A 27,160-nucleotide genomic window follows, 5' to 3' on the forward strand; every position below is an offset into this window, starting at 1 on the left:
AGAACGCCATACCTACAGTCAAGCATGGTGGTGGCAGCATCATGCTTTGGGGCTGTTTTTTTTCTCCAGCTGGAACAAAGTCCTTAGTCCAGGTGGAAGGCATTACGAACAGTTCCATTGAACATCTGTGGGGTGATCTAAAGAGGACTGTGCACATGCCCTTGCAATCTGACAGACTTGGGCAAATATTGCCACATCAAGACGCGCCACACTGACAGAGCGCTACCAAAAAAAAAAAAGACAGAGGGCTGTAATATAAGCCAAAGGTGCTGCAACGAAGTATTAGTTTGAGGGTGTGCACATTTATGCAAGCAAGTTATTGCACTCGAGCCCCTCATTAAAATGGTCAACATTATCCATTTAAAATGTAGGCACAGTGATACACATGCATCTATGAAACATAATGCTGTCATATGTACGACAGCAGTGCTTTATTGCTCCGCTTTCTGCAACTATTCAAGAATTAGTTACCCCCCCCACCCCAGTCTTTTTAATATCTTTGCTTCTTTATTGTCCTTTTGTACAGTTGTCAGTTACACGCTCACAGAGCAGCTGAGGTGAAAAACTGAATAGTTACTGTAACAATAAATACAAAAACCTGGGGAAAATGGTATTCAGAATTACTTGAAAGGATGGTTGGTTTTATTGGGGACAATTTGGCCCCCCCGAAGTGTTTGCGAGTCAGCCAGCAAACAGAAAAGCGACTAGACGTGATGTGGACAAACATACATGTGCGGCATAGCAGGAACGTGCGTGTGCATACAGTATATGTGGTCTACATCAAAATCAGTCCATTCGTATTTGGTACATAAATGGAAGTGTCCAAGTATACATGATGTGTGCAAATAACACTTGCAATGCATTTATATGTTGTTGTGTTAAAGATAACATCAAAATCCTCTGTAAATGTTCAGAGAAGAATTTGTCAGCTCTTCATGGTTGCAGCCAGTGAAGAAATAACAAAAAAGATGACTCACAAGTCGAAACAAATAGTCACGGCTACGCAAAACAGACTTGTTGAGATATGAAACGTTGTCCTCTGGGCTGCTTGGAATTTAGTGGAAACATCCCCAGTAGCAAACGCTTCTCCTATGAACGGACAACGATTAAAAAGTCAGGCGTCTCCCTTTTTGAAAGCCCTCCTCATTAAATCATGTAAAAAAAAATCATGTCCTTCCCACCCACCCCATTGGAGAAAAAGAAAGAACCCACAGCCGAAAAAACAACAACAAAAAGAAAAAGCACAAGTTCACCTGAGAATGCAAGGAGGTCTGTGACAGACATGCTGCATTTGCAAGGAACACTAACAAAATCATATATTTGCACATATATACTTGCTGTATAGATATGTGTTCCTCTAGTCTGTATACTTGTAAAATATAGTATAGCAAAGTAGACATGATACATTTGAAAACAAGGGTTCCTACACTTTAGCAAGTGAAACGTTGTAAACTATTTTATTGATCGTCAATCAGGGATCTCATTTCTTGGAAAGGGCTTTTTCATTCAGAATGTGTCAACATTCATGTATTTCTCCAAGTTTGGGTCGCCAGGGAGGAAAAATAGTTTTCATTTGGCTCATTTCGGAAACCCTGTTTCAATGTTGGGGTGTGGGGGAAATACTCCTGACATCATCGCTCGCTTGCTAAAGTGCTTGACAGTGACAAGTGAAAATAAACATCTGTCTGTCTGCAGCAGTGGACACTTTGCAAAACAGCGAGCGTGCAGGGCGCCCGGGGTGAAGAACGCATCGGTACAAAATGCGGATGGATGAACGAATGGGAGGAGAGAAAAAAAAAACAAAAAAAAAGACAAACGAGGCTCTACAGTTCAGCTTGAAACATGGACAGTGGAACCTCCAAAGTGGAAACACCCCCAAGTGTGGTAGGATGTGGAATTTAAACCATCAGTGAACAACTAAAAGATTAACCCAAGTGTTTTTTTTTTTTTTTTTTTCATGATGTGTTGAAGGAAAACGGGACAACCACAGAAGCAAAAATGCAAGTTACTGTGACATAGCAAAGGGTCTTGCCGCTCGCAACAGTGTAAGTTCACTAACTCTTTATACTTGTGACAGTTAGGGGTGTTCAAATGCTGCTATAACCTCTACAGCAGCTCAAGGCCGAGGCTGGATAAATGATTTTCTTTTGTTTCCTGGGGAACAACTTAAAGTATGTCTTCAACTTTGAAGGGTCCACTGTACGGTATCGAGGTGAAAAAAACGAGAAAGACCTATGAATCTTTGCTTTCAAACATGGATTTGGACAAACACACAGACGCACACAATTTCTTCACCAGAGTCCGTCTCCTCAGCACCTGACATGCTTTACTTTAAAAGAAAATAATTAAAAAAAATAATAAAATACAAAAATCACAGCCAGATCCCAAAACAATATATTAACTTTTTAGGGCTGCTATCAAAACTGGACTTGCTTCGATGAGGGGCTTGAGAATTGAACTGAATCCCTCGTACACACAGACACACACACACACACACACACACACACACACACACACACACACACTAGAGCTTGGACTGAGGTAGGATGAACGTGTGGCTCCCCACTTCGATGTATGAAGTTTATGAGCGTGGGCAAGAAGTGGCTACCTGAAGAAGACACAGCGAGAAGTCACAGGTGCATGACATGCACGGAGCAACACTGATTCTTGTCCTGCTCTTAACAAATGCCTGGAAGGAGTTGAAGAATGAAGGGGGGAGCGCAGGGTGGTCTTTGCCGCCGTCTGCCCACTCGCAGCGATGCCACAACACAAAGAAACACCAAACAAAGTCCCGATCTGGGTGATACGGATACGGGAAGGACGTGGACAGCAGCAAGAAAAAGAGAGGAAGACAGCGGGACGCTCAGTTCTGCTGCATGGGTGAGGCCATACGGTCTCACGTCAACACACACACACACACACACACACACACTCTCTCATTCCACTGCAAAGCCACAGGTCTCCTCGATGGCGGTCAGCAGCTTGTCGTATAGCTTGTCGTAGCTCTCGTAGGGCGGAATGTCGATACGGTTGAAGCTGGGGAGAGACGGAGTAAAAACGTTTGGCAAAAACTGAACATTTTATCCAAAAAAGAGGCTTTTAACGGTTTAATGCCCCTCCCACTGGACGGTTTCTGTCACACTAAACAGAAAACAAAGAATTGCACGTGTATTTCTAAAGCAACAGCTTTGCCTCATGGAAAGTCTTCTTAAGTTAATGCTAACAAACAATGCAAAATGCCATCGGTATGCTAACCGTTAGCATTGATAGTTAGCAGTTTTAGAAGCTACACATTTAGACATAACTAACACAGGCATGCATACATGCATATACATATACACATTTATACAAATATACATATATATACACACATATGCAACCCCAATTCCAATGAAGTTGGGACGTAGTGTTAAACAGAAACAAAAACAGAATACAATGATTTGGAAATCATGTTCAACCTATATTTAATTGTATACACTACAAAGATAAGATATTTAATGTTCGAACTGATAAACTTTCTTGTTTTTAGCAAATAATCATTAACTTAGAATTTTATGGCAGCATCACGTTCCAAAAAAGCTGGGACAGGTGGCAAAAAAGACTGAGAAAGTTGAGGAATGCTCATCAAACACTGTTTGGAACATCCCACAGATGAGCAGGCTAATTGGGAACAGGTGGGTGCCATGATTGGGTATAAAAGGAGCTTCCCTGAATTGCTCAGTCATTCAAAAGCAAAGATGGGGCGCGGTTCACCTCTTTTTGAACAAGTGCGTGAGAAAATAGCCGAACAGTTTAAGGACAATGTTCCTCGACGTACAATTGCAAGGAATTTAGGGATTGCATCATCTACGGTCCATAATATCATCAAAAGGTTCAGAGAATCTGGAGAAATCACCGCATGTAAGCGGCAAGGCCGAAAACCAACATTGAATGCCCGTGACCTTCGATCCCTCAGGCGGCACTGCATCAAAAACCGACATCGATGTGTAAAGGATATCACCACATGGGCTCAGGAACACTTCAGAAAACCAAATGTCAGTAAATACAGTTATGCGCTACATCTGTAAGTGCAACTTGAAACTCTACTATGCAATGCAAAAGCCATTTATCAACAACACCCAAAAACGCTGCCGGCCTCTCTCGGGCCGAGCTCATCTAAGATGGACTGATGCAAAGTGGAAAAGTGTTCTGTGGTCTGACGAGTCCACATTTCAAATTGGTTTTGCAAATTGTGGATGTCGTGTCCTCCGGGCCAAAGAGGAAAAGAACTATCCGGACTGTTATGGACGCAAAGTTCAAAAGCCAGCATCTGTGATGGTATGGGGCTGTGTTAGTGGCAATGGCATGGGTAACTTACACATCTGTGAAGGCACCATTTATGCCGAAAGGTACATACAGATTTTGGAGAAACATATGCTGCCATCCAAGCAACGTCCTTTTCATGGACGCCCCTGCCTATTTCAGAAAGACAGTGCCAAACCACATTCTGCACGTGTTACAACAACGTGGCTTCGTAGTAAAAGAGTGCATGCAGGTACTAGACTGGCCTGCCCGCAGTCCAGACCTGTCTCCCATTGAAAACGTGTGGCGCATTGTGAAGCGTAAAATACGACAACGGAGACCCTGGACTGTTGAACAGCTGAAGCTGTACATCAAGCAAGAATGGGAAAGAATTCCACCGACAAAGCTTCAACAATTAGTGTCCTCAGTTCCCAAACGTTTATTGAATGTTGTTAAAAGAAAAGGTGATGTAACACAGTGGTAAACATGACCCTGTCCCAGCTTTTTTGGAACATGTTGCAGCCATAACCTTCGAAGTTAATGATTATTTGGTAAAAACAATCAAGTTTATCAGTTTGAACATTAAATATCTTATCCTTGTAGTGTATTCGATTAAATATAGGTTGAGCATGATTTGCACATAATTGCATTCTGTTTTTATTTATGTTTAACACAACGTCCCAACTTCATTGGAATTGGGGTCGTACATGTCAGTCATTATCATCATTATCGTTAGTGCCAACAATTAGCCTGGATGTCACTCAGCATGTTACACTATGCATAAGTGTTGAGCAGCCCATAGCACCAAACAAGTACATTATTGTTTCTATTTTAACGTTGTTTTTGTGTACTGACTAGAAATAAAGAGAAACTAATTTCCTGTTAGGAAAAAAAATAATTTCGGCATAATTACTTACAGGAAGTACAAATGCATACGTGAATGTTATTACATTTATATGGGTTTGAGTGCAATGATGACAAGCCTGTCGTGTGTGTTTATATTTGGGTGAGACAAACCAGGTGTGGGCTTTGGGCAAATTGTTGGTGTTGGCATCAATCTGATGAATGGTGAAAAGTCGAGGTCCTGCTGCACCTGCAGGTGAAAACACCAAGAAAGCAAACAAGGTTCAGCAAATGTTTTAGCTTTTCACATTACATTTACACTTAGAAAAACAGACAGGTCTCTGAAGCTTAATGATGAGCTCACACTCTGTCCACTCTATGCCAGTACAGAAGAGATCTTGTGAGAGCAATCGTTGTACCTTGCAGTGCCTTGAAGCCCTGCAGGGGCACCCTCGAGGAGCCGGTGACAAACTGCAGCAGGCGCGCTCTCCTCTCCTCATCAAACGACTCCACCGCCTTCCAGAACCACTTGACGACGTTGCTGTCGGGCGTGCAGTGTTTGAGGCGCGTGTTAGACTTCCAGTCGGAGACGTCGATCTTTCCCAGGCCGCACACGATCAGCTGGAAGACAAGATAGAAAACTAAATCTGTTTGACAAGTGAGGAGTGCGACGACGACGACGGGCGCACTCTGACGTCTTTGCTCTCGTACCTCGAGCTCCTTCTCGTCGAAGGATTTGAGCAGATGCTGTGGGATCACCTCATTGAAGCCTTTCTGCAGTGCCAAAAACTGAGCCTCGATGCCATGTAGGAAACGCCAGTTCACATATAACCTGCAAAATGTGAAAAACACTATTTAGGCTATGTTTGCATGATAGCAATCTAGTACAAACAGAAAACAACAAAGATGAGAACCAGGAGGACACAGTTGTTCTTGTCAAAGAGCCTGTCCCTTTGAAAGGAACGACTGAGTCCTCCTGGGTCTCATCTTGACACCTTATTTTGAATTTCCTTTGTCGACGTGAAAATTGGTTTACCTACCTAGGTAATGTGACTTTGCAAGATAAAGTAGTGATACAGTACATGTGCACTAACAAGCACGAACACGACAAGTGCCCTGTGGTCCACCATTGTTGTTTTGGTTGTAACACTCAGGACCGTTCTTAGTTACCCAAACAATTATGCCGAAAAATCCTCAATTTGGAAATCCAATTTAAAAGGTCTGCATTTTGCAAATCAAATTTGTTCGCCAAATGCTTAATGGTGTAAACAACAGCCTCTAATTTTGTCATCACCAATTTCTGGTCTTTGGTACACCTTCATACCTGACATACTCCTTTTTGGTGTCCTCGCTGACAGAGATGCTCTTTCCGTTGGGTTTCAGCTCATGCTGAATGATCTCTCCATAAGCGTTGTGCTCAACACAGAAGGTGTGGTCCAGGACGCCAGTGATGTCATTGTCCCTTGGGAGAAAAACGGTGACGAGCTGTTAGACTAATTTCTTCACGAGGTGTGATAACTCATGACAAGTTAATGACAGCTAAAAATTAACAAATTACAGTTACTGTGATGATTTAAGCACATATTACTTAGTATGCGTAATAACGATAACTACTACTACTTAGGATGGGAATCAAAAACTGGTTACTATAAAGAACCAGTTTTAAAGTTAATGATTCCTTGTCACTGTTCACCATATTTCTGTTCTGTTATCGCTCCTAGTCGGGGACAATGACATAATTACGCACCTTTTGGAGTTTACGTAACGCGCGGACTAACGAACATTTATTGAATAATAGACCTGCAAGTGGTATTAATAGGCTACATCACTATAACCATACCACCATGCCACCAAAAGAAGCATTAATTTAACGACTAAAAAAACACTAATTCAATTATGAAATTCCTGTCAGAACAAAATAACATTAAATATGCATTTTAATGGAGTCAAAACGCCGTACTGTAATATTAACTATAGCATTGCATTCTGGGAAACAGCATGCACATTATCCAGGTATTACGCTAAAATCCCCCCTGCCAGAAACTGCGACCGAAGGTTTGTATTGGCCTCTTAGGGGGAGTGTGGTGCAATGCATGCATGGAGCTACATATTTACTGTACGCTTATATAAAAAAAAATTATAATACTAATAAAAAAGAGAAGAAGAAAGCCACAATAGAACTTTAATAATTAAACTAATTTTTCACAGATTAGGGAAAATATATGCCTAGGAATATTGTTATATTACCTGTCAAGGTAGGGTATGGTAAATCCCTCCCTCAATCTATTGCTAATTTTAGCTAGCTCGTCGATAGGGTTTTCGATTGAGTGTTAGCATTACGGTGGCGAGCTAAAAAATGATGTGCGCCTTGTATTTAAATATACAATGTGTGTAATTCTTTTTCGTGTGCATTTAGTTTTACGGTAAACTCCAACTGGGATGTCGTTAAACAGTTTAAAGCACGCTCAGCGAGTGGAGAAGAACATATGTCACATGCCTGCTGCAAGATACACAGGGTGAGCTCAGGGTGCTTTTACAACAAGGAACTTGCAAACAGAACCTGCACATTAATCGTTTTTCTTCAATTATAATCATTTTATGATCTGAGAAGTCTGGATAAAATATCCAGTGGAGATTTTTTTTATACATTTAAGTTTTTATTTATTTATATTTTTTTAAACTACTTAGTACTCTGGACTTCTTTTCTCCCTCATACTACAAATTTGAGAATTGATAAAGAATCGAACCAATAAGGAGTATTGAAAATGTAATCAAAATCTTACCAATTCCCATCCCTACTACATTCATATTACTTTTATACACTCAGTAGTTCTTAACTACTGCATACCAATTACATACTACCAGGTACTAATATGTATACAATTAGTAGTACTTTCCATGTGTACCCGATACTGGCTATTCCGTTGTGCATTTTATTCAACATAATGTATGATTGATAATTATGTATACATTTACATACTACTGTTATCTATGGAAGCCCATTCCCACCACAAAAAAGTTTATATTTATGTATTTATTTTTATACCAGGGCAGGAACTCTGTTTCCGCCAATAAAAAAATAAAATAAATAAATAATAAAGAATCCCTTTTTTTTTTTTTTTTTAAATTTATAATTTTTTTTTAAAAAAGAGCCCTTTTCCACTTTTTTCCCCCGATTTTTTACAAGTTAAAAAAAGACTACCCAAGAGCCTCCATGTGTAGTCCCACAAGTTGGAAGGAGGGGAAAGAGCTTTGCAGAGCTTGATGGAATGGATGTCATTATTGTAGACTACTTTAGCCGTGGACTCAAACTGTGACATATTAGTTGTTTTGGAGGAATCTCATAATATCCAAGTCAGCCTCCGGACCCTGGAGAAAAAGCTGCAGAAGAACCGATTGTGGAGGAGACGATTGAAGATGGATGAAGCTCAAGTGGCAGGCTTCATAGACCATTAAACAACACGGCTACAGAAGGATGCATTAAAAATTTTGGATTGTGGATCGGATATTATTACATGCAGGCCTATAACCACAATTCACATAATTTTACTGCATTTTGTGACGTACGAGTATACATAACCTCATAAAATGCACTTGTAGATTCCCGGTGAGTGCAACAATTGATTCAACTTTTGCTTGCAATTGCGCACATGAACGTGAAGCTGTTCTGACTTTGGCTAAAAAAACTGCTATGCCGAGTTTTTTTTTTGTTCCTTTTAACTGGTAGAAACGGGTTTCCTGCCCTGGTGTAACATTTTATTTATTTATTTTTTATCATTGGCAATGGTCTTTCATAGTTATCCTTTTTTCTAAATGAAACAAACGTAAAGACGGCGGCCACATGATCAAAAATTCAGCAGAGGGCGCCACGTATATTTCATTCAGCTTTCATTTTGCTTCAGGTTATTTTCTGTTTTACTGTGTGATTGTGTAAATGCTTAAAAAAAATTATAAAACTAAAAGTATGTAAAGTAGCATAAATCTTGTTGTTGTTAGATGACTCGGAAAAGCAATGCTCGGAGAGAAAGACGTCTTACAGGATCCAAACGAGACTGTTGTGGAGGTCGGGGTCCACAGACTCCATGTCATCCAGTGTGATGGGTTTTCCCAACAGTTGTTTGTAAAACGGCAGCGTAAAGCCTCCGTCAATGTAGTGGCCGTGGAACACTGCCATGCCCATGATGCGACCCACAAAGTGGAAATATGACAGGTGCTCCTGCAGATTAAACATGACATGAAAGTGGACGTTAGAAGTTTAATTGGGAACGTAATTTGTGGCGGTTAGCCAGATATGCTTATCAATTCAATCATTCTTACAGGGTTGACAGCCGAGTCGGGGTTAATCTGTAAAGTGTAGATGTCATCTCTGGAGTACTGGAACAGGCCATAGTACGGGTTCAGCATCTCATGGGACAACAAGTACAACCATTCCCTAAGACACACACCAGTGTGTAAAGTATTAAATATAATTATGTTGAGTAAGATATGACAAGAATATGTTCTACTCGGACAAAGCACCTTGCAACCCCGCCGTAGTCCAGTCCCTCTTCTCCTCTGAATTTAATCATCAGTCTTTTCCACAAATCCTTTGGTCGCATCTTCATCACCTGCCGATACGACTCCTATGGTTTAACACATACAAGTATATTAATATTATACCATGCATAAAACAAAAAAAGACAACAAGCATAACAGAAAATACTAGACTTCCAAGTCATGTGTGGGTTTAAACAGGTTTCTCTTTTTAATGGCCTAAATGCTGCCGAATGGAATGGATTACAACACAAATGTTAAAGTTCAGTATGATTGAAAACAATAGCCTAAATGCTGCTATGGTTCTTTAAGCAACTACCCCTCAACATCAGAATAATTATTTTTTACTTTACAAAATGCATTTCCTTTTAACATTACATCAGAGTGGACCCTCTTGGAGGAGCTCAGACTCTAGAGGCTGTGTCTCAGTAAACATTTCTAGCCACTTCTGCTGCGAAGTCACGACAAGAGCTGTTGCTTTTAAAATTTACATTGAAACAGTTCACCTGAGCCAGCATGTACGAGACTCAGAGCCAACACCAGCTGTTAAGCAGAACTTGGTGTAAGCCAGCAATTCGCATTAGTGAAAACCCTGCACCTAAACCGCATGCATCATTAGTGATTTTTACACATGTAACATGAATGTGTGGTACAGGAGGATATAGGGCAATATACCGTATTTTCACGACCATAAGGCGCACTTAAAAGTCTAAAATATTCTCCAAAATGGACGGGGCGCCTTATAAAACAGCACGCCTTATGTGTGCACCGAGTTCCAACATCTCTAAATGTTGTTGTGTTATGAGTGCTCCGCTCGACTTTTTTTTTTTTTTTTTTTAGCATTTCCTGCCGACACGCTGCTTAGGCAGAGGAAAAGCGGACGTGGCTGAGGACAGGGGAAGGACGCTAAAGCCACGCCACCAGTAGGGATATAGCGCCGGGATGTTTTTTAATTTTTTTAAATTTATCGCTTTACTGACTGGGAGCATTTCCAGGGTGCGCATTGTGCAAAACAACATCGGTTTGGCTAAGGACCCCAAGCAGCCGCGAGAGAATTCAAGATCAAAAAAAAAAAAACTGCGCTTTTTAATACGGTGCTTTTTAATATGGTGGGGCGGTGCGCCCTACGGTCGTGAAAATACGGTAACTCAAAACAAGCTGTTGTGAGTACGAGTATGTGACCTACAACGCTGGGCCCAGACAGAAAGGCCGAAGTGGATCTGCAGGCTGGTGTTTCACACTTCTACATCTGTCATGTCAAACAGGAATGAAGTCATTTTTTTTTTTATTGCTCAACTTGAACTTGTGAAGTTACATCTAGCTCACCACCATTGCCTTCATTCCCTCCCTAAACTCCCTCCCCCTATCATGAACTCCTTAGCTGCTGAAATCATCCAGAAAGAATGCCTCGAAGAAATGATTGAGAGAAGGAAAAGGAACAGAATGACTCTTTGAGGTTGGGTGAGGGCCTTTCTGCTCTGCTTTTCCCTGGAAATCAAAGTGGTTCCAAGTACTGTAGAGGGCTGCCCCAAGCCCTTTTCTGGGGCACATCGTAAACACTGTGAAAATAATTGCCAGTAAAATGCAAAGCTCTTGAGAGCGCTCCATTGTTTGCATGGATGTTTTGACTTTGTCCGTTGCAAGGCACGTAATACAATTTATATCCATAGTGAAAATAATGCTTTGTGTCTGCATGACTTTCATGCACGTTTGTTCACAGGTGCATGTACCGTGTATGCTTGGATGATAGTTTGTGATAGACATGAAGAAAGAGGTAAGAATTTTGTTACTTATTTGGACTTTGAATGTCGTTTGATTGTATTAACGCTAGTAGCCATAATGAATGACAGCAACTGAGCCTGAATGAATTTCATTAGTACCAGAAGCGAAAGTAATTCCAGCCCCGAAATGGAATACAGTCAAAATCAAACAGCAAGCAAATGCTGTTTAGAGGTTCAAACGGAATAACGTGAAGCTAAATAGACAGCTAAGTCTGGTGTGGGTCTATCTAAGAAAACATTATTTGAATGCTGCATCTGTTGTGTAAACTAGGAAATTAGTTTCTTCTTGAAAAAACTAATTGTGGGAAAACTATTAAATTTTACTCTGAAATTAATGTGTGAAAATATCTATCAGAAGTTAAAAGGCCATTAAAGTGATGCCTGTTCAAGTGGACCTGCAACAACAACTGCAATATATGCACAGGTTCTCTTAGTTGAATGTGCATCTCTAGTTATTGGTATTGGAGGTGATCTTCACTTTAAGCCAAGACAGAAACAGTAATGCTCTAACTGCATGTGAGAGGGAAATGTTCTATTCAGATATTCAGCTGTTTTTACCTCAAAGATCTCCTCACGGCACACCTCGATTCGGCAGTGCCCGGCTTGGGGTTGTTGCTGAGAGAGCTCCTGACGTAGAATCTTGAGCTTCTGCACCAGATCTCTCTTGTACCTGGGCACCGTCAGGCACTCTGCCTCCTCCGGCAACTGGGCTGGGGACAAAGTTTGCTGTGGGCCACTGGAACCTCCCTGGCCCTTTATCGGCGCTGGATGGCTAGAGGCATGCATCAGTTCAGTTAGGGTGAAAAAGGCAGAGGGGTGGATGGAGAGATTGGGAGCAATGTGTGGGGGGCAATTAAGTAGTGGATGAATGAGGAGGCAAGGCAGCAGAGAGAAGACAAGAAAACAGTCACTTAGATTCATGGCTAACTGAAGTGGCAATACTGCACATTTGTTCGGCACCCTGGGCAATGTTAATAAGTTTACTTCTTAGGATTATTTATAGTCAGAAGCTAACACACCAAAATATCCAGCAACAGAGTACAAAGTTATTGTAGTACACATTTCAATTAACATACAGTGGTTTGAAAAAGAGTTTGCCCCCTTCCTGATTTTTTTTTTTTTTTTGCATATTTGTCACACTTAAATGTTTCCCATCATCAAACAAATTTACATATTAGTCAAAGACTACACAAGTAAATACAAGATGCAATTTATAAATGAAGGTTTTTATTAAGGGAGAAAAAAAATCCAAACCCTGTGTGAAAAATCACTTAAATGGGACATGCCTGACAAAGTGAAGTAGACCAAAGCCATTTCTAAAGCTTTGGGATTCCAGCGAACCACAGTGAGAGCCATTATCCATAAATGGCAAAAACATAGAACAGTGGTGAGTGAACCTTCCCAGGAGTGGCCAGACGCCCAAAAGACCCCAAGAGCGCAGCGACAACTCATTCAACAGGTCAGAAAAGACCCCACAACAACATCCAAATAACAGGAGGGCTCACTTGCCTCAGTTAAGGTCAGTGTTCATGACTCCACCATAAGAAAGAGACAGGACAAAAATGGTCAGCATGGCAGAGTTCCAAGACCAAAGCCACTGCTGAGCAAAAATAACATTAAGCCTGTCTCAATTTTGCCAGAAGACATCTTGATGATCCCAAAGACTTTTGGGAAAATACTTTGTGGTCTGACGAGACAAAAGTTGAATTTTTTGGAGGGTGTGTGTCCCATTACATCTGGCGTAAAAGTAACACCGCATTTCAGAAAAAGAACATTACACTAACAGTAAAATATGGTGGTCCGGTTCCCAGTTTCGATGCCTAGTCCACCGACCCCGACGAAGAAAGTGCCAAAAACCAATGAAGAAGAACGGGCACAAAGACGTGCTTGTTCCAAATGGCAGCGGTGAACAAAAGTGTTAACTGTTAAAATTAATTACCACTCACCTCAGTGCAACACATGGATTAAGATTATATTGTGAAAAGGAGACTTTCACGATGTGTAGAAGTCTGACGTGCTCCCACCCGCTGCGAGCCTCAGCCTACACCGCGCTGAACTTCAGTGAAGTCAATTGGGTGAGTGAAACAATAAAATACGTCTATGCCAACATTGAGGCAGCTAACAGGTTTAACGGTGGGTTACACTCTTGCACTGGTGGTTTTTAGTATTTATTTTAGTCTTCAAACCAACGTAAGAGCTGATGACAGACACAAAAATAAAATATAAATGACCATATTGGAAAGAAAGTACAGTCGCATTACAAGCTTAACATTGAGCTAAAACTTCACCAAAGGTCAAACTAGCAACTTCACATCACAATGGTACAATATCTATTTTAGCAATGCCATATTTAACTTTTAGCTGAAACAATAATTAATGCATATTAAGTGAATTAGGTTAGTTCCACACACATTGCCTTTTAGTGCATAGGGTTGATATTAATAATGGTTATAAAGAACCCTGAGTCAAATGTTCATTTTAGTTTATGCTGCAGGCTGCTAAGAAAGTTGATGTTCATAGTTTGGACACCCTTTATTTAAACCATGCATACTTTTTTTTTACCCAGGCCCCTAAAAGAATCGGAATCGAGAAGCGTTCGGAACCAGAATCGAAATGAATAACCGGAATTGCTCAAATTCAAACGGTGTCCAACCCTATAAATGAAACCATGAAGTCTGCTGTCTACTGAAAAAAATCTGAAGGAGAATGTCAGGCCATCTGTTCGTGACCCCAAGCTGAAACGAACTTGGGTTCTGCAGCAGGACAATGACCCAAAACACACCTATAAGTCCACCTCTGAATGGCCGAAGAAAACCAAAATTAAGACTTTGGAGTGGCCTAGTCAAAGTCCTGACCTGAATCCTATTGAGATGCTGTGGCATGACATTACAAAGGCGGTTCATCTAAAAAACCCTCCAATGTGGCTGAATTACAACAATTCTGCTTATATGAGTGGGCCAAAATTCCTCCACAGCGCTGTAAGAGACTCATTGCAAGTAATCACAAACGCTGGATTGCAGTTGTTGCTGCTAAGGGTGGCCCAACCGGTTTTCAGGTTTCGGGGGCAATCACCTTTTCACACAGGGCCATGTAGCTCTTGATTTTTTTCCTCCCTTAATAATAAAAACCTTCATTTAAAAACTAAATTCAAACTAATTAAACTAAAACCCACTGTAAATAAAAAGAATGTATTGTATTATGAGCCTGCATGTTGCATGTTTAAGTGGTAACTGTCTGTGTAGGAGTTCATAAATGTCTTTATATTCACTTTAATATTCTCTTTTCTTTTCAGTATTGTTCTTGAATAACTTAAAACGTTATACTCAGTTTTTTAAGATGACCTTTTAACATCTGTCAAGAGATTACAGATGGAAAATAGCTCACTCTGGCGTATTGCAGCAATGTTTATTAAGGTGCATGGTCCCTATTAAATAAATATATAAATGGGAGGCATCTTTGCAGGGAATTGCTGTCATACATGACGTCACAGGAGACTTCACGTCAGTGAGCATCAAAAGGGATTAATGCCATTAGTGTGCATCTTTTGTTTTTTTCCATCAGTGTGCAGCTTTTTTTTTTTTTTTTTTGGTTTAGTGGGTACCAGTGACACCAAAGAGGAAAAATGTGACACTGACAATTGAACCGGAAATGGCGCCGATTGAAATGTAGCATATGCATCTCTGCACTGTTCACCCTCAGCGGTTCCACCGTACTGCAAAGCATATGCAGCACAAATTAGGTAAGGCAAGGAATCATGTTAATCCAAACATAAATATTACTGCAGTTATGTACTGCATCTCTTTTCCATCTTTAATTTCTTTTGCTGTCTGTTACATAAAGAAGTGGATGACCAAAGTGCCCCCTGCCCACCACAAGTGGAACTTCCATGACCCAACCACAGGAGCGGCCACCCTTCTACTTTTACGTTGGGGAGGTAAAAACATTTCTGTAAACTTGGATTTTTGTCTTTGTCACTACAGACACGTCTTTCAATGCTACCAATTAGGTTGTGCTAATTTACCACTCTGACTCTGGTTTGGATGGTCAGTGCAGCAGCTGAGGCGCCCTGTGTGGTGTTGGGATGCCTGGGTGGCCCTCATAAAAACATAATCCATCTCTCCCGTCAACAGGACAACGGCCCACATTCTCCAGTGACGAGATGATGAGTCAGCAAAGAGCTTTTTCACAAGAAACTACTGTCCTCTGCTGGGAGATGGGGGTAGGAGGCTGTTCAAACAAAAGGCTTCTCACCACGGGGTCTGAATTGACACATCAAGGAAAGGCCTTCTAAGGAAGCAGTATATAAGCACCCACTTATTTCAAAACCTCTTGTACACTTGAGCGCTCTGGGTCAGTGGCTTGAGAAAGGCGTCGTGGACGTTCCAAACTAAACGAGTGCAGTGTTTCACGGGTCTATCCCTATATAATCAAGTCCACGATTATTTATTTTTCTGGCAAGCACTGGGGCGTCTAGCATGTCAAAGAGGAAAAGAAAAGATGGCCTTTAAACAAAATGGAATGTAATGCTTTGACTAGGAAGCTCAAGCCCATATAATAGAACCTAATTTCAGCACATTTTTTTCTTTGGACAGCACATTGTAATTAAAAATACATTTTGAAATAGTTAATGGTCTCTGGTTTACAAATGTAAAACCTTGGCATATTTAATGATAAATAGAGAAAATGCCAGCACAGCAAATATGAAAATCCACCAAGCTCTCCACAGTGACAGCATGGACAAAATATGCTGACTGTAAAACAATACTTTTGCACATGAATTACAGAAGGGATGTAGGAACGAACATTTACCAAAAATGATATCATATATCTGAATTCGCAGTCACGATCGGACTTGATCCTCATTCTGTACCTGTGCATTTTTTGTTTCCCTTCAACGTGCCTGGCTTGCACACGTTCCAGCTATGCGTACTCGTCCATTCAGACTTCTGGCCCGCCCACCGTGCGTAAATGTGAAATGTTTGCGCAAACCGCCTTAGAGGCGTGACTCATTGAAGTCTGAGGCTGGCTCTAAATCATGGTAAATGGAGTTTTCCTGAGACTTGTGAATGTCATAGAAATCCATTTGGAAAATATAGCACACTTTAAATATTAAAATAACTTCCGTAGCGGATGGGTCATTGCCAGTGAGAAGTACACTGACGTGCACACCGCTCGTCTAACATGTTACACTTTAAGGGGAGCACGTTTTTTATTCTGTATGAAATAAATCCAATTAAAGTAATTCAATCAGAACACTGTGCTTGTGAATGAACACTTTTGGAGGTCCATCAACAGAAAAGCAGGTATATTGCCGTTCTAGATCAGCGGGGCCCTGCAACGAGCCTGTGCCACAGACCACTAACGTATTTCATGACTGACATAGATCAAATAAAAACAAGTGATTCAAAATCTAACAACATTGCACCATTACGATGACTATAGAGGGAGCCCTGCACTTTTGAAGAAAACAAAAATCCAGGCCACCAGCAGCATATTTGAAACGAAAAAGCTCTTCAAAGGTGAAAAAAAATCCACTGGCACTGATATTTTTCGGCAGTTAATATATAATACAGTATGTCGACGCTCTGCCATCGGCGTAGTGGTAGGGACACACGACGACCCGTTAGCATTTGGTAAGTGTAGGCGAGCGTATGGGCCAGGTGTATCCTGCGTAGTCAGCACAAACTTGAGCCGCCGACATCCTGGTGACAAGCCGGCGGTGGCACTAAAATGAATCAAAACGTTCTATATTATGTTTCACTTTCACGGAGCGCTAGGCTTACTACAGTCTCTGAAGTGCAGAAGACGAAAAGTGTTTAAGTCCACTGGAGAACGTGCACATGCTCCCCGCAGTGCCAAATTTGATAGAACGCCCACATGTAAGGGTCTCTCCGCCCAGAGTGCGTACCCAGCTGGCATGATGCACATGAATTACAGAAGGGATGACCGATATGAGTCGACTGGAGTGTGCCCACAGCTAGAAAAGCATGCAGCTGCGTGCCTTTTCTGACTTACACGCACGGGAGAATATGGCTCATAGGTAGGGAGGTGTGTCAAAAAGGTTCCAGACTGGTGCACAAAAAAATACAGACTCAAAATCCAGGCTACAAACTACAGGTTTACCCTCTGGGGATTAATGCACTTTCCCAGACTTGTCTACCATGCCTTCATGAGGTCCTGCAAGGATTCTTTGTGGATCCTCTGCAGTTCTGTCATCACAGCAATCCTGATGCCATCCCCGTCTTCAAAATGGGTCTCCTTGATGAGCCACTTGAGCTTTGGAAAGCGGGGGGGAGATATCACACGGAGCCAGGTCAGGTGAGTAGGGAGGTTGCTCCAGTACACCTTGGCCAGAAACTGTTCCGGGCATTGTGAGTAGTAGTGTTGCTATGAAGCAGCCACAAGTTGTCCTGTCACAATTGCCACCTCTCCTTTTGCACTGAATGAAGAAAATGCTGCATGATCTCTTTGTAGACGTGCTGGTTGATCCTCTGGCCCAAATTGAAGGGGAAAACTTGTAGTTTGGGTTTGAAATGTATCTTTCATGACACCAGTCCTGGAACTTGTCTGACACACCTCGTGAGCAGAGACAGCCTTTTCCATGGCGTGTGGTTCTGCAGGACAGTGAGTAGTAAGTGTTGAGTGGGTGCAGTGGCGTTCAAGCCACACCCGCCACCACCTCCCCACCCAGCAAAGAGAGTCAAAGGGGCCTTTATGAATCAATCTGCTGAGGGTATCAGTATAATCAAACACAACTGGACTCCAATGAAGGTGTAGAACGATCTCAAGGATGATCAGAAGAAATGGACAGCACCCAAGTTAAATATATGGGTGACACAGCAAAGGGACTGAATACTTACGGCTTTGTGATATTTCTGTTTTTCTTTAATAAATATGTAAACATTTCATCAATTCCATTTTTTTCTGTCAATACGGGGTGCTGTGTATACATTAATGAGGGGAAAAAATGAACTTAAATGATTTTAGCAAATGGCTGCAATATAACAAAGAGTGAAAAATTTAAGGGGGTCTGAATACTTTCCGTACCCACTGTATATATATAAATGCATTACATAAATGAACAATATAAGTTAAAGAACTCACGTTTAGTATGTTAGTAAGTAAGTAGCAAATTCATAGAAATGTGATAGCAAAATACCAGGTAATCTATAATTTGACTGCGTCGTTTTAACCAGCTGTGCGTGCCTTTTTCCGTTAAAGTGATCGACCAAGCGCATTCTCCCTCCTGATCCTGATGACACAATCCTGATGACACAAGATGCAAGTGGAGAGTTCTCGCCTAGTAAGCCCCAGTCGGTCTCGCTGTCCTCCCTCTGTACTATGTCCCTCCGTGACACCGACATACTGCAAATGTATTAATGTAAAAACTTGATAGCATACAATTAATTTAAATGTGTAGAAAGATTGTACCAATAAAATATAAATGGCGGAAGATTGCACCTTGCCTGCCGTAATATGGACTTCAATGTTGTAAATATGACGGTCACAATTACAGACTACTACTACATTAACCCCCCAGAATTATGGGGGGAAATTTACATGATTTACTTAAATTATTTTTTATGTATATATTTTTAGCCGGCACGGTGAATGACTGGTTAGCCCATCTGCCTCACAGTTCTGGGGACCGGGGTTCAAATCCCAGCCCCCCTGTGTGGAGTTTGTATGTTCTCCCCGTGCCTGGGTGGGTTTTCTCCGGGCACTCCAGTTTCCTCCCACATCCCAAAAACATGCGTGGTAGGTTGATTGAAGACTCTAAATTGCCCGTAGGTCTGAATGTGAATGGTTGTTTGTTTCTATGTGCCCTGCGATTGGCTGGCGACTGGTTCAGAGTGTAAACCGCCTCCCGCCCGAAGATAGCTGGGATAGGCTCCAGCAGCCCGCGACCCTAGTGAGGATAAGCGGTAAAGAAAATGGATGGAAATATATATTTTTATATCGCAAACGCTTGATTGCAGTTGTTGTTGGTAGGGGTGGCCCAAACAGTTATTAGGTTTAGGGGGCAATCACTCTTTCACACAGGGCCATGTAGGTTTGGATTTTTTTTCTCCCTTAAAAAATAAAAAACATTTTAAAACTACATTTTGTGTTTATTTGACTAATATTTACATTTGTTTGTTGATGGGAAACATTTTAAGTGTGACAAGTCACAGAAAAAAAAAAAAAAAAAAAAAATGTATGGGACTTACTTCCACTTCAGGTCATCACCCTCCTGCCTACACACCCTGCAGTGGAAACAAGCCTGATAAGAAATTATCGATTTAAAACCGACCATTCGAAATGGTAGCTTTTTGCACTTGACTTTTTAAATATATTTTACAGCATCAAGACTCTTAAGTTAAGAAATATGATTAAGAAGAAATGTGCTCACTGAAGACACATACTTGAGAAAGTGTAGCTTTCAAAGCACTTCAAGTAATTTGTGGCTATATATATTATACTGTATGTGCATTCTTTCAAACTCAGTCATTTAAATTTATATATGGTAAATTACGGGTGTGACATATTCAAGCTGTAAGGGTAAATATCATCCTCACTTCCCAAAACATCAAAGCAAATATTTAAAAAAATACTGGGGAAACACCTGCTTTTGCTAACTAAATCCGAATCCAGCAGTGACTAAAAATACCTTCAGTAAACAGTGACGCAACCTCTCAGATGTACACTATGTGGTGGTGCATGGGAGGAGGCAAACTAGGTGAGAGACAGTGTGGCAGACCACAGTAATGTGGCCATGTCTGACAAGTGTCTAACAACGGCCCTCGACGGTCTATCCGTTGCCAGAAATGTGTTTGAATCTGGTCCATGTAATGTCCAGGAAAACTGAAATGTCAGAGGACACAGACTGTATCAATTCTGTTCCATGCTCTATTCTTAAACACAAAACAAAAAAATGCCACTACGCATAGAGGATACAAGCATTCACTAAATGTGAAGGGGCAGAAACAGTAAAAGTAAATACTGGTTGATAAAAATGGCAAGGAAAAATTGCCCTACATGGAAATCATTCCATAAAAAAGCCATTTCTCTCTGGCAGAAATGTAATACAGATGTCTGCATATTTGTTATTTGATGAGAAAGATACACACAAGCCCATAAATTTCATTCAAGAGCATTATTTTACCCAAAAGTGTTCTTATGCATTGTATAAATACCCAAAGGGCTTTTATTTCTAGAATCTCTTTCCTGGCTACCTGTGATAGAGTTAAAAAATAAAATAAAAGGTATATATTTTGGCCTCCACCACCAGCATCAGCACAAGGCAGCATGCATTAGCTGTTCCTGACATACATCTCCATCAAACCTCTTCAAAAATAATAGGGTCAGGACCGCCACATTTTAGCTGGGTCACAGTGTGTACGTATGAAAGATGTATACCGATGTTTGGTGAAATGTCCCCAAATCTGTGTGATAAAAGACAGATGTCCTGACAGTGAGCTAGAGAAGGGGCTTATAACTTTAATAATTTTTGGAGCAGCCCAGAGGGTGACGCGCGGCAGAGAGAGATTGAGGACAAGAGATTTTGGGGGCAGGGTGAGAGAAGAGAAATAATAGTAGCGATGAAACAGTAAAAAGCTTTTCAACGGCTATTGCAGACTAAAAGAAGACAAGCCTCCATAAAAACTGCAAAAGTTCAAATTAAACTTACATGTTGGAACAATTACATTTTATCTCTCTGGCATGTGCCCCACTACGTGCATCTGCCTGCTGCTGCTGTTGTTACACGGCTGTTACACTAGCCATTTTGAGAGACTCCCACCAAGTAAACAGACCATTTCTCACTGAGAACATGTAATGCTGTTTAGACACTTTGTACTGCTAGCTGACTTATGAACTAATGCAATGCATCCTGGGAAAAAGTAGCAAATGACACACGTCACCACACAATGCATCTTTTGTCAGTGGGCAAATTCAAACAGCAGGCATTTTTAATGTTCATGGTAAAGTCAATTAAATTTGAACAGCAACCGGTGCACAAACGACGGTGCTTCACAATAGTCCAGACAGTCTGTAAAAGGTAGACTTGGATGTCATCACAAAACTAAAGGCTGCCACAAAACATGCGACACGGCTGAACCCAACTGAACTATCGCGCAGTGTGCGTGGTTTGGCATTTTTGTTTCATGAGTGGCCAATCAATCTGCTGGTGGTTTTGCTGCGATTCAAAATTTTAATCACCGGTGCACACCGTTGCAGATTACAGCCAATCAAAATGGACACAAGCGAGAGAAAATGGACTTAAGCCAGAGACACAGAACAGCTGCCATGCTGCCCATAGGCCATATAAATCCAAGATACAAAGCATCAAATATTGTGTTTTACAACAATACTTAATTAAATTTATAGTTTTTAAATGAGCCTTTGGGGGGGAAGCGCAGCTTGTGACCAAAATGTACACACGCGGTACGTACCGTGATGGGTACGTTCAAATGAATAGGAGTTCGCGAGACTTAAAATCTCGACACGCACGCTTTTATTCTCGCCCACGTCCGCTCTCTTTAGCTTCTTCCTTAACTATGAATCTATCTTTTGATGGCTTTAGAAATGAGAAAAAGTAGAATATACTGTATATTCATAACCAAACACCTATACAGGCTCGCTTTTTAGGATGCCCATATATCCAATCGCTCAATGTATGGGGGGTAAGTGGCCAACTCTCATTTTTATGTGATGATCCGGTCCAATCTGCTTCGACCACATTGTGCGCCAGGCCTTAGTCTGCCCACACATTGAATGAATGACATGGCAATGGGTGTCCAAGGTGAGTTGAATTTACACTTACTTAGACAGCTGTTGCAATCCACAAATATCCGAATACCGCAAAAAGCAGTTCCATAGTACTCACTCACTCACTTGAACAGTGGGTTGAGATTTCTAAGGTAGAGCATTTTAACCATTTATTTTGACTAATCAGCACAAACCAGGATAGGCTCTATTACAAAGTAGCGCCAGTTAATTTGGACTTTCAGCACCTTGTCTGGCCTCTGTTAGATCTCCCCTCATAAAGAGTCAGGACAAGCAGCTAATGATGCAGGCTGAAGAACATAGCTGAGCTCTGACTTACATCCAAAGGCGATACAAACACACACACACACACACACACACACACACACACACACACACACACGGACACCCATATGGATACCATTTGACCAAACGGCCAAATGCTGACTTCCCAAACACGTCTCTCGTGCTAGTTTCTGTTATTACTGCAAGAGCTTCTGACTTTGAAATAATAAAAAGGCAAAATCTCCCAATCTCTCTATGTTGTTCTTGTTCAAATGATTCCCGCATGCACGTATGAGCAGATTAAAAGTACATTGGGTGACTGGACAGCTTTGATACTAAAAACATACCCAAGAACTGAGGGTTATGATTTTCATCACTGATACATTTATCTCTCTATCACTAAGTTGTCTTTTCTCTAGCAAACTTGTACTCGTACTTGTGTACTTGTACTAAAGCTAATCTTGCGATTGTGATGCCAACGTGTGTTTAATTTCATTTGAGTGGTCTGATAGATGACAGATACAGGAAATCAGCCAAAGTATGTAAGAAAGTGTACGTGGATGGGGAGGGTTGACTGGATGAAAACATCTGTCACCTGCAGAAGTTCATCGCAATTCTCTACAGGTATGTCAGCAATGTATATGTACTGTATGTGTGTGTGTTGTCTGGTTGCAATTACGTAGGCTGTGCACATTTCAGTGTGTGTGTTACCTGTGGTTAGTGTTTTGGCTTTCTGTGACCACACGGGATCCATTTGGACTGGGACTGCTGGAGGAAAGCAGGAGTGGAGGGAAGAGAGCCATAAAAGAGAAGGTGAATGAGACAACAGAGGATTGAATCACAGAAACAAGTGGGAAAAATGTTAAAATAAGGAACAGTGAGGCAGGACAAAATCTGTTAGATATATACTACAATGTTTTTCTGAAGGCTGCATTACAATACCGTTTTATTGATATAGTGACTTAAATGATAAAATAAAGTGACTGTTTCACTATGTCAAAATGATGGCTGTGAACAGGGTCATTAGAACAATAAAGCTTGTGCTGACTATACTTTACACCGATTTTATCGGGCTGATCGGTATTGGCCGATATTTAGCATTTTTTGCTGATCGGCTTTAATGTCATAATTCGCCAATCCAATCAATGGCGTCATTGATCGGCTCCGCAAAAGACATTTACTCCGAGTCGCCATCGTGCACAGTATATTTGAATCCAAAAGTTAGTTAATTTTTGGCCTTGTTGCGTGCCTTTTGATATAGTATTAGAAATATCTGACGCCCAATAAAGATATTAAAAAAAAAAAAAAAAAACGTCAGCGCTGTGGAACAGACAACACGTCTGAGACAGATAACACGTAATGTCCGGATCAGACTACAAGACAAATTGGCTCTATGTCAGACTACTGCAATAAAATCTTGTATTCAGATACCACCGCATCTCGTTTTTTACGATCATTGGGCTTCATCTTGTCAACTCAAATGTGACAGGATACACTCGTTTCCGTGGCAACGACAACAAGAGTGGAGCGCGCCGACTTTGTATTATAAGGACAAAATGGGGGAAAACGTGTGTTGGTGGTAAGAAAATTTACAGGCATATTTTGACGCGATTATATGTCAGAATCAGATTGGGGTATATCCAATCGTGAAATTATCCACATTTGATACTAATGTAAGGATATTCGATTTCATGTGTTTTTTTTTTTTTTTTGCTCGTCACACTGCCATGACATGAATTTTGCCGCTTGGAGACTAAACATTGGAATTGTGTCACTTGTCACTTAACAATGAGCTCACAATTGTTTTATTAACACAGACGCCAGTGTAATTCTATTGTTACGTTATCATTAGCTACGGTAGCAGACACATACACAACACCAGTCTGAAAAGGCTCAGTAAGTTGAGCCAATGATTCCTTCACTTACTTGAGAACCCGATGTAAATTCGCAGACAGTCTGGGGTCTGTGAACTGGGTTGTTCGATTGTTGTGGTCCACAAAGTAGACGCGGCCAGTTGCAGTGTTTCTAATCTCCCAGCCTGGCGGCAGAGGGCCAAGCTCCTCGCAATTCACGTTACTCAAGTCCCTGGATAACCATTAGAAACCATTAGCAGCAGTGATACAAGTGAAATGTTTATTGTTACTGTGTTTATTCTACTATATGCAGGGTTGTTCAACTAGGACGTATAAAGAAAAGTGTACATCTGAGTTGGCATTAACCTTTACACAGGGAATAACAGTATTTATTATACAGGAGCTTTCTAACTGTCGCCCAATAAGATCACATCACCATGTCTTTTAACAGACCTATTATCCCTCTGGCAAATTACTTGCTCCAATTTCTTGATTCTTCTTCTCTCCTGTTCACAGACCGTTATGAGGACACCAAAGCCGAATGTGGGGCGACACCAAGTAGGACTTGTCCTGGTGTGTATATGTGCATACTCTGTCCTTGTATTGTGGCACAATGCATTAGTCATGGGCACAGAGAACATGCCTCACTGCACCCATCAACATACTGGGTCATTTTACCAAACTCGTCAAAAATGAACAAACGTAGAGGTGGCATCTATGAGTTTGGCGTTTTACACGTGCTTCATCTATAAACTGCAGCTGCAGAGAGCAATGCTCATAAATGCAGACGGCAATCCAAAAGAACAAGTTGGAGCGGTTGTGAAATTCCGAGTGCAGATGATCTTGCAGGTGGTGTGTTCAGCTATCCAACCATATTCTTCCCAATGAACAAAGGTAATTCCTTTGGCTGACCCTGATTGAATGTAAAATACATCTAAAATTATTTTGAAGAGTAACTGAGAAAAGTCCATTTTTGTGAGTGTATATCTTTTGGCTACATTGGCTGCATGTACAGTTTGTGTCATTTTCATAGAATTTGATCATGAAGACGTCCCATTGAATTTCCTTTTGAAAATCAATTAATTGTACTGATATGAGTATTTGAATTATTGGGAGTCATTATCCAGCAAAAGGTCATAATTGTCTATATGAAAAAAATATTTGTAAGTCATATTTTTCAAACTTTTAATGCCAAAATATCTTTGTGACCCAAATGAAGTTTAATGATTTGTAACATGTTTTCTGAAGATGCTAATTACATTTTTGGATGTATCTAAATGTATGATTTTTCTTCTATTTATTAAAGGTCCCCTTCTATCAGTGTTGTTTTATTTAATTTTGATACTCTCTGATGTCCTTTTATCGGGTTTGGATGCTATTTATATAATTTCTGTTGTATTGCATTTTTGCGTGTCAAATGTGTTTTATTTTGAAAAACGACCAGATCTTCTCTGCTGCAACAGCTGGGCGTCGCAATTGACATGTCAAGACTGCATAGAAAGCTGCAGCAGTTCCATTTCCGCTCCCAGCCGACTAGGTCATGACGGTGACCACGCTCAAAGAACGAATCATTTCATAAACTGATTCAGTTCACTGAAAAGATTTCTTGTGAACAAAACATTCGCGAACGAAACAACACTAGACTGCACGTCGGTCACGTGATACGTTACTAAAAATAAATCCGCAAACTAGCAAACAATGAGTAAAAAAACCAAAACAAACGTCTTTGGACAGCTTCTTTTCAAAAGGAAAAATGCAACCTGAGCAGAGAGAAGAAGAGCGAGCCTATGACCTCAAAGACAAAGAAAGCTTCTTTTATCCGTTATGCATGATGGTGAGTTGTATTTTTCATGCATTTAACGTTGGTTTTTAAGCCGGTCGTGTTAATTTTCTTTTTGCTGTGGATATATGCCACACCGTGACAACCGGTCCGTGAAAAAAAAAGCCTACTCTAAACCTGTCTGTGGTGCAAAAAAGGTTGTGGACCACTGCTCCACAGCACGGAGAAGCAGAGAGTGAGAAGCCATGGGGGACAGTGGTCGTGGTGGCCGCTCAGAGCGCTCTTTCGCCGGCCTGCTGGGGAGGACCAAGGTGGTGGAGGTACTGTTTGTCCCGCACCCTTGTTTAGAATTCGTCAAACGCTCCCATTCATGTCAGGGCTCTACATTACCTTTTGCACTGGTAGTACTGGTGCAACCAAATCATGTGAACAACTGAAACAGTTGGTCGCACCCTTTTTGGGGGAGGTACAGCATGACCATAATAATAATGCATTACACTTATGTAGGCCAAGACAAAGTTTATCAGTTTGAACATTAAATATCTTGTCTTTGTAGTGTATTCAATTAAATCTAGGTTGAACATGATTTGCAAATTATTGTATTCTGATTATATTTATGTTTAGTACAACGTCCCAACTTCATTGGAATTTGGGTTGTACATATTGATGTACAAATTTAAGATTAAAATTAAATTTTTCTAATTTATTTGCTTTTTTGTTCTGGCCTTCAACTTGAGCCAGGCCCATCTCCACCTACACCTGATGTACTAGCGGATCAGCTCGTCGCCGATGTTACGTGTGCTTCGCGGTTCCGCTGGGACCGCAACCAGGGCCACGACCTGCAGCACCTCAACGCGAAAATACAGAAGACCAGTGCAATATGACACTGGCTGAACTGATGAGCAAAAATGTCGCTGAAACGTAAGAGTAGCAATAGAGGATGTCCGCTCCAGAGGTGGGTAGAGTAGCCAAACGTTTTTTTTGGTTTTTTTTGTCCTGTTCGGCTGTTAGAATGGATTATCTGTATCCCTTTTATGCCGCAACAGTTTTTAAGATGC

The 27,160-nt window shown here is 41.0% G+C and overlaps 1 protein-coding gene across 6 annotated transcripts in view; it reads right to left on the bottom strand.

The window, feature by feature from the left end:
• Positions 1 to 265: 265 nt before the first annotated feature.
• Positions 266 to 27,160, bottom strand: part of LOC133404348 (E3 ubiquitin-protein ligase SMURF2-like) — an 84,440-nt gene continuing 57,545 nt past the window's right edge. For 4 of the 6 annotated variants that reach the window (XM_061680139.1, XM_061680137.1, XM_061680143.1 and 1 more), the window contains 11 exons: positions 24,396 to 24,554; positions 23,181 to 23,237; positions 11,997 to 12,210; positions 9,643 to 9,746; positions 9,442 to 9,556; positions 9,162 to 9,340; positions 6,449 to 6,586; positions 5,836 to 5,956; positions 5,544 to 5,745; positions 5,299 to 5,374; positions 266 to 3,036 (listed from right to left, as the gene is read on the bottom strand). In XM_061680139.1, the coding sequence (XP_061536123.1) occupies positions 2,937 to 3,036; positions 5,299 to 5,374; positions 5,544 to 5,745; positions 5,836 to 5,956; positions 6,449 to 6,586; positions 9,162 to 9,340; positions 9,442 to 9,556; positions 9,643 to 9,746; positions 11,997 to 12,210; positions 23,181 to 23,237; positions 24,396 to 24,554 (1,465 nt within the window). In that variant the 3' untranslated portion in view covers positions 266 to 2,936. The remainder of the gene's footprint in view (positions 3,037 to 5,298; positions 5,375 to 5,543; positions 5,746 to 5,835; positions 5,957 to 6,448; positions 6,587 to 9,161; positions 9,341 to 9,441; positions 9,557 to 9,642; positions 9,747 to 11,996; positions 12,211 to 23,180; positions 23,238 to 24,395; positions 24,555 to 27,160) is intronic. The other 2 variants (XM_061680140.1, XM_061680138.1) reach the window with 1 other exon arrangement.

The sequence above is a fragment of the Phycodurus eques genome, chromosome 6 (assembly GCF_024500275.1).
Source record: "Phycodurus eques isolate BA_2022a chromosome 6, UOR_Pequ_1.1, whole genome shotgun sequence".
Taxonomy (NCBI): Eukaryota; Metazoa; Chordata; class Actinopteri; order Syngnathiformes; family Syngnathidae; genus Phycodurus; species Phycodurus eques.